The sequence below is a fragment of the Chelmon rostratus genome, chromosome 19 (assembly GCF_017976325.1).
Source record: "Chelmon rostratus isolate fCheRos1 chromosome 19, fCheRos1.pri, whole genome shotgun sequence".
Classification (NCBI taxonomy): Eukaryota; Metazoa; Chordata; class Actinopteri; order Chaetodontiformes; family Chaetodontidae; genus Chelmon; species Chelmon rostratus.
Genome location: NC_055676.1, coordinates 4,425,722 through 4,437,933, shown reverse-complemented (window position 1 = coordinate 4,437,933; position 12,212 = coordinate 4,425,722). Strand labels below are relative to the sequence as shown.

At 39.5% G+C, this 12,212-nt stretch overlaps 1 protein-coding gene across 1 annotated transcript; it reads left to right on the top strand.

Annotated features, from left to right (window-relative positions):
• Positions 1-1,688: 1,688 nt before the first annotated feature.
• LOC121623169 (progestin and adipoQ receptor family member 3-like) lies at positions 1,689-7,954 on the top strand. Its single transcript, XM_041960360.1, has 7 exons — positions 1,689-1,814; positions 2,467-2,709; positions 2,893-3,055; positions 4,727-4,882; positions 5,062-5,259; positions 5,477-5,567; positions 6,566-7,954. Exons 2-7 carry the CDS (start codon positions 2,513-2,515, stop codon positions 6,706-6,708), a joined length of 948 nt encoding a protein of 315 aa, XP_041816294.1. The 5' UTR covers positions 1,689-1,814; positions 2,467-2,512; the 3' UTR covers positions 6,709-7,954.
• Positions 7,955-12,212: the final 4,258 nt, after the last annotated feature.

Genomic DNA, 12,212 nt, shown 5'->3' with positions numbered 1-12,212 from the left:
ATTACTGGCTTATTCCAGTGCATTCCTCACTGATGCATAAATCACCCTCCCAATAATGTACTATATGCCTGATGTTTTTTTTTTTTCCTGTCCCGGACAAACAAGTGCATCGTGTTCCTGCAAATCAACTGCAGATGGAAAGCAGTATCGAATACACCAACACAACGGCCTTGGTATGTCAGAGGGATTTGTTTGCCGTGCATGAGTCTTGTCCAAAATGTGACTCCCCAACAGCTGAAATTAAACCAACTCCTTTGTCTAGTGAGAAAAGACTGACTCTGACTCTTTCTTGCATGTCTTGTCAACAACTGGATCTGATGATGCCTTCAAAAGCACACTTTGTCATGGCATGAGCTTAAACCTTTACACGAATATCATGCATCTAATCTACGATGCTCAGCACATTCCAGGAAGTGTGGTGCTGTAATTATACATTTCATTGTGTTTGCAGGGATGCAATGCACCGACTAAATGTGGCTTCCCAGTAGGTTTAATTTCAGCTTTTAAGTAGGATAAAGTCATGACAGTAAACAACTCCAATAAGAACATACCAAAGTCATTGTGTCAACAATTGGCATCTCATGTGTGCTAGCCAGGGGTCTCCCCTTGGATATTTCATGGGTGGCTGTAATGCATTATATGATCTGTACTTTATTTTTGGGTGTAGTCGTTGGATGAGGAGACAGGGATTCTTGTTGCACGTCCTCTCCAATTGTTGCTCTTTCGTCTGTACAGTAATAAAGGAAAAAATAATGTTTAATGTTTAAAACAACTAAAGGGTGAAAAGTGGAAAGAATGACCACCAAGTCATCATTTTAACAGTTTGAAGGAAGTGATGACTATGACTATGAAATGACTAAAATGTTAATGTAAGAGGTGGATGCAACCTCTTCAAACCAGCTGTCTTGCCGATGTTCTTGGAACGTGTTGATAAAGAATGTATAATGTCAAGCGATGTGGACTAAAATTGTTTTCCCTACTTTAAAGCCTCTTAAAGTAGAAATATAAGGAAACTGGTTGATTCAACCTCAGTTTAAAATAGGAAAAGTTGGCTGTCGGAGCTGCAGATGGATGGTTATGCCAGACTGGTCGTTTCTTCCAGGCTAAAGAGACTGATGGCAGAAAGGACCAGGATCACCAGATTATCTGCTTTGACCCCAGCTGAAAAACTAAACAGAACCAAAAGCCTTGTGTTTCTTCATACCACTGCGGACAAAGTTTGAACAGAGTGTGACCGCAGTCAATCCCTCCATCAAAACCAAAACAGACGAAATTATGTGGGGTGTGGTCACAAGTCCGTCTTATTAAATGAAAACACTTATAATGTCAGTAAACAATGTGCATTGTAATTAAACTGTCACCATAAGCAAGGGCGTGATTGTCATTTCAGCTGTGGTGGCGATATCTACTGGGAGCTGCTCAAACCACTAGGCTACGATAAGCACCACTTTAGAATGTGTAGTTCTTATATTCAGAGGACAGACTTAATTCTGAACCTTTGAGAAATCAAATTAATAGAGGATTTAAGAGATATTTTGCAGGAAAGTTCAGAATCTTTTGTTTTCGAATAGCAACAAATACAATCCTCCACACTCCACACCAGCTGGTGGCAGTAGCGTGCCGCTTCGTCGTAGTTTACTATCAACGTTAAAGGGAAAAAGATAGATGGGCTACAGTTAACCAGTGGCGGAGGATGTGACTTTCTTTTTTTTTACTAAAATGTGATTTTTTTTAACGCAATGCTGGCTCGGTAGCCATCAAGATATGGCTAAATTGCCCGAAAGAGGATATCGACAGTCGGGCTGCGACTAATGGTGAGCGCTGTAAACCTGTTTTAAATCAGTTTAGCTGGCTAAAAACAATGCCTGCTAGCAAAGGTTACATTACACCGGAATTTAGCCTCCTAGCATGGCTTGAGAATAACAAAACGGCCTGACACACAGGATGAAGATGTCAGTGACGTTATTTGAAATAATTTATCCATAAGTGAAAGAGATGGCGACAAATGCTGCCAAGAGGATGAAGCAGTCGATAAACATAACCAAGGTTATCTTAACCTAGCTTACTTGTAAGCACACTGATACTCGTTAAATGGGGCTAGTGGTGGAAAGTAACTAAGTAACGTTAGTTACTAGTGAGTATTTCTATTTTGTGCTACTTTATACCTCAACTGCATTTTGTAAGCCATCATTGTACTTTTTACTCCACATTATTTATTTGATTACAATAGTTACTAGTTACCCTGTCAGATTATTTATATAAAATATAAATAAACTAAGAAATTATAATATATTATTATGGAGTCTTATCAACTCTGGTGGTTTTGTCAGAAACACCACGTTCACCTTGTTTTTTGGTTGAATCTCTATCCTGTCACTTGAAAAAACAGTTACAGCTACTTCCTGTCACTTTACCGTCCTGTCATTTACTAACTAGTGGTTTCTCTTGTCCTTTCTCCAAACTCAGCCTTTACCTCCCCAGCTTGCCTTGTACCCAAGGAGCAGAGGACAAGATGCTGCTCAAGATGCCCCAGAAGCTGCTGAAGACTGCCCACTACATCGAGCTGGGCAGCTACCAGCACTGGCCAGTGCTGATACCCCAGAGGATAAGACTGTACACCTATGAACAAATCCCCCTCTTTCTCAAGGAAAATCCCTACATCACAGATGGCTACAGGGCTCACCTGCCCTCCAAACTCTGCCTGAGGAGGTGAGAGTCACATTTAAGACTTGTGTTCTAGTCACGTTCCCTTTTCTACATATTTGAATGAACGTGTTAATGATTATGGAAAACATCCTGCATGTTATAGCATGTGAACATTGCTTACATGTGTGATAGTTTGTATACAAACTGGCCTTGTGGTACATCTTTGCATCTTCTTATCTGTTGCAGTATTTTTATTCTGTCCAATGAGACAGTGAATATCTGGAGCCACCTTCTTGGTTTCCTGCTCTTCTTCTCTCTGGGGGTTAACGACCTCTCCTCAGTACTGCCAGCCTCTGGAGCGAACAGAGAGGACTACGTCATCTATGCTATAGGACTGTTCTGCTTCCAGGTAATCCTTATTTGGCTGTGTGGATGCTGTGAGAGAGACAAAAGCTGACAATACAGAAGTTCTTGTATCCTCATACAGACCTTGCTGTGTTGTTTTGACATGAAACTGAATGTAAAGATGTTAAGCAAGAGTAATGCTGCTGTTTTGGATTTTCACAGTCATACAATGTGCCCCAAGCTTAATAAAATAAGTTTTCCTTTGTCTTCCCAGCATTCATACTCACAGAAAGAATGTGCATGATGTACAAGCATGTCTGTAATTTTACTACTTTGACAGAAATTACTCTTGGCTTTTTCATTTTTTCCAGCTGTTTTTTAAGGTATACTATGCAGGATTTTCCTTAAAAACAATGTATAGATTCATTCAAAAGTTAATCCCTCTCAATCATCACTTACAACCCACTAGAAATGTGTGGTGGTGTATTTATCTTCAGAGACCCTCCCTTCTGCCTGTATTTTCTTATTTTGCTGTGCTCTGGACATTTCTTGCCTGCAACCATTGGGCAATGGATGTGTAGCACCCAGCCAAAAACAGCGTGCAGATGAGGTTGGGTGGTGAGCTAACGTTGCTATTGGTTTGATGACTGCTACCTTTAACTCAACAGATATTTAGGCATTGTAATTGCATTATTATCATGACATGTATCTATTGCATACTACTACAGTATGCCTATTAGCCAGCTGGACTGAAGACGGCTAAAATGCTGGCTAATTAGAGCCAGTAATCCAACTATTAGTGTAGCTGTTCATATACACAAACAATTCCATTAACACACAATAAACACATAATTTCATCAAATATTGCAAGATACTTCTTCACTTCACTTTTTCCTGATTTTAGGTTGCCAACTTCACGCCTACCTACAGGAACTACAGATGAAAACTAGCCTCTTGGCTAAGTCTGGCATATTTACAGTAGCATTATTAATATGCACTGTTCCTGAAAAATAAACTAAATAAAAACTAAAAAGTGTGAGTCGCTTATGCAGGTATGTGATGCTGCAGGTTGCACACAGAACTGTGTGTGATCTGGCAGCTCTGGTTAGGGGTCAGGGGCATGTGCTTCTGGTGGCGATAAGACTTGGAGGAGGGGTTTGAATGTTAGGTTTACAAACAGGAATGGAAAATTCCTCCATAGTATACCTTGAAGTATGAGTTTATTATGAACATCTGAGTATTTGTACTGTATAAAAAAATATATGTTTAATAATGTGTCCTGTTTTCTGGTATAAAGTTAAAGAAACTGATTCATAAAGGTTTCACATTTCCTGCCACAGGTGCAATCAGTTCACCTCTACCTACCCAGGTGTGTAAGCTGTGTATTGTTGTAACTGTTGTCAAGGAGGCACTTATTAAGAGCTACAATAGGAATGGTAGTATAGTTCAGAGTCCCTATTGGCAATGTAGTGACGGTGTTACTTGTTTGCGTGATAGCTGTGAACGCTTCGTATTTTAGGTTGTGTAGCAGATTCGGAGCTTGTTGATGTAATGAAAGGTAAGTTAGTGTGGTAGTGTAGTATATGTCACCCCTTTCTCTGTCCACAGAAGTGTATGTTAAGGTAAAACAAAGCAAAGATTTCCTTAATGAAACCAATAATGTCATCCATTAAAAAGCTTGAAACATAAATAATCACAAATAATAATCACAATATCTTTTGTGTTTTCATCCCAGGTGTGCATGTTGTGCTCTGTGGGGTATCATCTGTTCTCGTGCCACCGTTCAGAGAAGACTTGCCGCCGCTGGCTGGCATTGGACTACGCAGGCATCTCTGTTGGCATCCTTGGCTGCTATGTGCCTGGGATCTTCTACGCTTTCTACTGTAATGCTGTAAGTTTGAACACACAACATGGCGATTTGCATCACAGTGCAAACCTGAAGTTGGAAAAGAGATCTGATCCCAAATTTCCACCATTATATTATTTTTCTTAAGATATTATAGTAATGATGAAAGTGATGCTCCAGCTCTGACTAGACTGTATCTAATCAGTTACTCTTCCGTCTTGCAGTTTTGGCGACAGGTCTACCTGCTGACAGTCCTGTCGCTCATCCTGGCCGTCTTCTGTGCTCAGGTCCACCCTCATTACCTCAGCAACGACTGGCGACGGATACGGATGACGATCTTCTGCTGTGTGGCTGGCATCAGTGTGGTCCCTGCGTGCCACTGGGTCTGGCTCAATGGAGGGTTCACCTCCGATGTTGTACAGGTGAGGAAATACAGAAATATATATATTTAAAAAAAAAAAAAAAAGCAAAATGAAAGCATGCTTATGTCTGCTCACATTTGCATTTTTATATCTCTGTATACACTATTTTTCAGCTTAGTTATGAGAAATATTCCTCAACAGGTCATGAATCTCAGCACTTTATTCTCCTGACTGCTAATGTCTAGTCATATAAGCTTTGGTTTTGTTGTACTTGCAGCTGTTCCTGCCTCGTGTGTTGGTGATGTACCTGATAGCTGGATCTGCCTTCCTGTTCTACGTCACCAAGATCCCTGAACGCTATTTCCCTGGTGAGTCCTTCTGCTCTGTTTCTGTGTGTGTAAAGACACTGAGGTAAGCAGCTGTAGTGTTAAACCAATGAGACACGTCTTTTGCTTTGTCACTGTTAGCTTAGCTTCAGTTGAATGTTTATGATGGGCTCAAGCCCATGCTGCCTGAAGCAAAGTCACATGGTCTCTTAAACCCCACTCCTCTGTCCTCAGTAGCTGCAGTTTAAACTGTGTCTGTAGTGTAAAAATCTGTGGAAATAGCCTTCACAACACCACTAGAGGTCATCATATCTGAGGTTTCTTCTTCTGTAGACATTGTCTAACAAATGTAAAAAGTAGACTTAAAATCCTTGATCTTATGAAGGCAACACTTCAATAAGTGTCAAAATAATGTAACTGTGTTATTACATTGAAACGGTGTTACATCTACCTCAATCCACTTTTGAATCAGTGGATTAACAAATGCAGAGTACCTGACGCAAGAAAGTGTGTCAGTAATTTTGAATTGTTCAGTCAACTTTGTTCTTTATTGGATCCCCAGTTGCGTCCACAAAGTGGTCGCTCATCTTCCTGGTGTCCTCATTGGCAAAAATGACAAATTAAAACTGCACTGTTAAAGTGTCCCAAAATCAAAATCAGGACACTGGGCAGTGTGATATAAGAAAGAAGGAAAGACTGATATATGACGTGTAGCTCTTATACTGGGCATTTAACTTTTAACAGATATACAGGTAACAGTTGACGAAACAATCTTCTCTCGGCATCCATTTAGTTGATGTTCTGGAGCTACTGCATGATCTTCATCAGCAGATCAGCAGGACAGTTTCATGGTGTTATAGATGTTCAAATTTCCTTTTTTTCTGAGCACTTAAAGGACCTCTCCCTTCAAGGATGGACTCTGGTCTTTGTGATTTCCTCCTTAAACATATTTTCATTCTCGTACACTGTGAAGAAAGTATGAGACTGAACGAAAACAACACATACACTATTTAGAGCATCTTCTTCCTCTCTTCTCCTAGGCCAGCTGAACTACCTAGGCGCCAGCCACCAGGTGTGGCACATACTGGTGGTGGTGATGTTTTACTGGTGGCATCAGACAGCTGTGCACATCATGCAGTTCAGACACAGCCAGGCCTGCCCCACCCGGACCATCAGCAGCTAAGTTAGACTCATCAAATAATGTGACGGGAAGGCAATCAGTTGCAGGCCAAATAATTGACAGTAGATATCAGTTACACTCACTACGTTTCTATTTAAACACTTCTTGCCAGTTAGTAGCCAGGAGAGGTTGCCACCCAAAGGTTTTTCAACTACTAACCACCAGCAGCTCCTAACTGTTAGCTGCTCAGGTGTAAAAGTGAGAGTCCAATCGTAGCTATTAGCTTTCACTGAGCCATCGGTTGCTGTCTGGCTGCTGGTACCCTGGCCAGCTGTTAAAGGCCAGTATCTTCTCTAAAGCTGCTTTCACACATACAGTTTAGTGGGGCCATGTGTGAAAGAGGTTTAATTCTACTGTCTCTAACAGTAGGTATTAGTTAAGAGTATTTAGGAGCAACTGAAAAGCTTAAATTCTCTTAACAAAAGCTAAATTGATGTCAAAATTAGTGTACCCGCACCCCACTGATCCCCCTGATGGCCATCACATAATCATTAAGATCAATGCATCAAACAGGAATCTCTGTTAAATTGTAGAAACAGACTAAGGTTTCTTGTTTTTAATCAGTGATCATGTTATATCATGGCTGGTTTAGATTGTGATTTTGTCCTTGTACAGAAGTATTGAGTGCTGTCTATACAGATTCTTCTACAGATCAACCAAAATAGCCTGTGTGAACAATGAGTTTTGCATCTAATTTTGTTTTATGTATCAGTTCCTACAAGATTAGTTTGTAGGAAATGTCTTGATGAAAGCACAGAGGAAAAAAAAAGAAGAAGCATGACAAATGGAAAACTGAATTGTCTGTGTCTGGGACAAACAATGTCTCAGCACCTCCAGTATTTTTAGCTTTTGAACAAATAGTAAAAGGTCAGTCAATGATCAAACTGCAGTACGTAAGGTGCAGAACTGAAAAGAAAAAATGGTGGGAATTTCTATTTAGGCCATAGGGCATTGTTTTCTTAGCACTGCTTGATTTGTGTCTCTTCTTCTTTTGTATGTACTGTAAGTCTTTGGAACAAATAAGGTGTCAGTTTTTGAAAAAAAAGCATTAATATCACTTTACAGTGGCTGAAGTCAGTAGGTGGTGGGCTGCACATGGAATGTACTTCTAGCCTGTAGAAAACCCTGATTCAAAAAAAGTTGAGCGTGTGTAAAACATAAATAAAACACAATCATTTGCTAATCCTTTTTGACAAATATTCAATTAAAATCAATACAAAGACAATATATTTAATGTTTTTCCTCATCAACTTCATTGATTTTTGTAAATATCTGCTTATTCTGAATTTGATGCAGCAACACATTTCTAACCAGTTGGGACAGGAGCAACAAAAGACTGGGAAAGTTGTGGAACGCTCCAAAAACACCTGTTTGGATCATTCCACAGGTAAACAGGTTGATTGGTAACAGGTGATAGTATCATGATTGGGTATGAAAGGAGCATCCTGGAAAGTCTCAGTCGTTCACAAGCATGGATGAAGTGAGGTTCACCACTTTGTCAACACATGATTGTATGAAGGTTGTTACTACATGGGCTCAGGAACACTTTGTAGAACAGTTGTGAGGCAACACAGTTCATGTGCAAGTAATTGCATTCTGTTTTTATTTATGTTTTATACAATGTCCCAGAAAATCATCATCAGGGTTGCACTACATTGTTGAGGCCATGCCAACATGCAGTGTTCATACAGGGGTGGTTCATCCAAATCAAAACAGAAATATTTTCACTTACCTTGCACATAGTTTTGATTTTATGTGCTAGTTTTTGGAGCTCATAGCATTGAAAAGCAACATAAAAAAAAACGATTCTAACTTTTTAAGGACTACTATATGTCTTCGGTAGAAAGTGGTTCAAAAACCTGGGCAAATAAAACCAAAACTATCTGCACTCCGCACGGCTGGACGTCACCGGGCGAAGATATAAAACACTTCAGATCTCACTGACCATATCAGCCATCATGGTCGTCACTTATCAGCTGAAGTGGTTGTCAGATGTCACCTCTATCATCATGTCGCACGATATAATGTGTAGAGCAAGTTGTGGATATTATAACAGGCTGCTCCAGGCTGCAGAGCTGAACGGTGCTGAAAGAAGAGACTTTATTTTGCCTTTCTGAGTTTGTGTTTTTATTCTTGAACATGAACTCCGATCATCATCAACTGCTTGAACTTGTTTTTTTCAGTGATCTCATTCAATGATTGTTTTATCCTGTGTTTGGGTTTTTCTGAATATCATTTGTATGATAAAGCATTGGCACTGACCTACAAGATGTATAATATTTATTACAGTGCCTGTGTGAAAATATATTTTTAAAGGAATAAAGAATGCTGGAAAAAAATGTTGCTCAGTCTTTGTTTTTGGACAGCTCAGAATTACTCCTCGTAGTACCGTCATTGTCATTGCTGAGGAAACAGCGTGCGCTTGTTTCTGTTGTTCAAATTATTGAACAATAGAGGGCAGTATTGATCCAAAAGTTTCCCATTTACATCAGAGAGTGGAAAAGTGCGGGTGAACATTTTCTGCTTTTTGGCCTATTGCTGTTTCTCTCAGTAAGTGTGTCTCTTCAAAACAGGAACCATGTTGTTTTGTTTTTTTTAAACCCCATTTGACCAATTCAGTCACCTGTTGTGTTCTGTGGAGGTGAGTGACTGGTTTTCTGTTCGCCCAGTGTCAAGTGATTCTCTCAGTTATGATGACTCAGTAGGTCAAAGGTCAAATCACATGCGCACGCTGGTCTCAGCTGCCTAAAATACACGGTGAACCCTCGTCTGTGTAACTTTTCCAATGTGCACAAAGACTGTCACAATCTCTGCAAGAAACAAGGCAAAGGTGTTTTTCTTCATGTTGTTTTTTAATCTCTGTCTCATTTCAATGCTGTCATCCAGAATGACTGCTGACCTTGTAAATATAATGATTATGTTAGAAAATGACATACCATCTCTAAATCACCTCACCCAGTGATGAATATTTATGCATAAGGTGTCTGACACAGTAATGATGGGGAGTCATCCTGAGATAACAGCTGGTTTTGAGCTGATGTTCACTGGGTTTCCAAGGAAATTTCAGTACGGAGGAAAAACAAAGATCAATACATGCATGGATTTTTTTTGTGATAACCAGGAAGGAGACTATTGGAGCTGACATACTGACCATCTTTGACTACAAAAGCATAACATGAAAATTCTACATCTGGAACTGTTCAGAACATGTTCTGAAGTTCTGTGGCAATATTTCGAGAAGCATAAAGATTTGGTGCTGCGCCATGTAAAACACAAGCTATCTCAAATAAAATCATGACATTATTAAAGCAATAATTCAGCATTTTGAGGAATAAACTTCACGGTCCAGCAGCCAGTTAGCTTAGCTTAAATAAAGACTGGAAACGACAACAGCTATCCTGGATCTGTCCACCTACCAGCACCTCTGACTCTGACTTTGCACAAAAATTAAAGTGAGAAACGGACAATTCGCATTTTTGTAGGGTGTGCAAGAAATTACTGCTCTATGTAACCCTGTTGTAAAAGAGAAAACTGCCATTTTTTCCATTCTGTTTTTGTGCGGATGGAACAGACAAGATGTAAGATGTTAATTAATGAGCTGCAGCGCTGCTCCGACAGCAGGCAGATTTTGTTAGATTCAGACGGAGCCAGTTTTGGTTTACGTCAAAGTGAAACAGCACTTTCGTGGTGCTGGAGTGGAGGTTTGGTAGAAACGGCCGGGGAACATCTGTGGCTGATCTTTTGAGTCATGCACGATGTGGAAGTGACAATTACATTCAGAGAGGAAGGAATCGCACCTCAAAATGTGGAAATTATATAATTATTGCTCTGCATGGCATGATCCCTTAATTTACTGGTGCATGATGAGGCTGTGCACCTCTCACTAGCAGCTTTTGTTCTAAGCTAAGCTAGATAGTTGCTGACTGCAGTAGACATGTAAGTGGTATCAGTCTTCTCATTTAACTGTCCACCAGAATGCGGGTAAGCATATTTGTGGCACCTCAGGTAAAGAAATCTTAACATTTTGAACCTCAGGTTGGTGACGCCGAGGTCTGTCTGTTGTTGAGTTAGTGCTTGTCGTATGAAATCTGTTGAACCTGCAGAGATTTTATTTTGGTTTGGTTTGGTGTCCATAGAAATCTGTCCAAGCTTTAAGTGAATTAATTTAAATGAATGACTTACTTGTAAGTGTGTAATCTGTTATCTTTATCATGTTACCTGTGTCAGTTAACGCCTCAGTTTCAGGCTGTGTCTTTCTGTTGCACGAATGAAATGAGCCATGAATCATATGGTTGTGACACATGCTGACTTTTCACTTTCATACATGTAAACATATTTAATCATTGACAATCTTTGTGCAGGCAAACAGCTAACTCATAATATGTTTACAGTTAATAAGTACATTTTGACCCCTGAAAATATACCTGAATGTGTAACTATGCCATGAATAATTACATGGACTATATGTTTCTGTCTTCCTGCTGTTGGTGGGGTCAGTCACATGGAATGGTGTAGCAGTGCTATCATGTAGGATGACTCTGGCCACTACAAGTCATCCTTCAGTGTTATAAGTATGATGATTATGTTAGCAAATAACAGCCTTGGGTATATTACCTCATGGAGTAATGGATAGTTGTGAGGAGCCTGACACAGCAGCACAGCCTGTAAAAGCCTCTCAGGTCGTCTGCACTAATCATCACTTTGGAACAGCCAACTTTCATTTGGAGGACTTTTCATTTAAACGATGTAGTTGAGTTGAAGATAAGTGCTACTATCTTTTATACTTTCATATTTAAAAGGTGCAACTTTTTTAGAGTTTTTGCATTTTAAGTTGCCTTAAAATCAAAACAGTAAGCTTACTAATATAAGAATATCGACTAGTGCAGCTTTAATATTCCTTTCTTTGCCAAAATAATATGGTGAAATAACATTTGTCATGAACAGATATCCCCTTGATATCATGAAAGTCTGTTGCTAATGGCAATAATTCAGTCACAGACACAAGCACTTCACTAAAAACAGTCAGTTTAATTCAAGTATTGAACATTAAGGCAGTGTTTGTATACGAGTGTTGAATGTCAACACTAAGGAATCAAAGTCAAACAGACTTCCCCTAAACTGTGACGTAATCACTATCATGATTGGACGTGGAAAAAAGTTTGATGACAAAATAATTTTATGAAAATATAAAATCATGATTTTCTAGATTCACGAACAAAGAATGTCGACAATCTTATTGCAATGCCAGTTCTTTCTGACAGGAACATGTTCACATGAAAGCACAGATTCCTTTTTGATGTTAGGCTGCTTTAAAGAAATTGTTATTGTTTTAATTCGGGGATGAAAGACATGAGGAAGAAAAGTGATAAAACGGGGAAAAAAAAACCTGCTCTCAAGCAAGTCACAAGAGGCATTTTGACAAAATACGTGGCATCGCCTGTTGCCGTCAGTTCACTCAGAAACAAATATACATTTGAGAAGCACCGTTTGATGGCTAGCTTTCATCC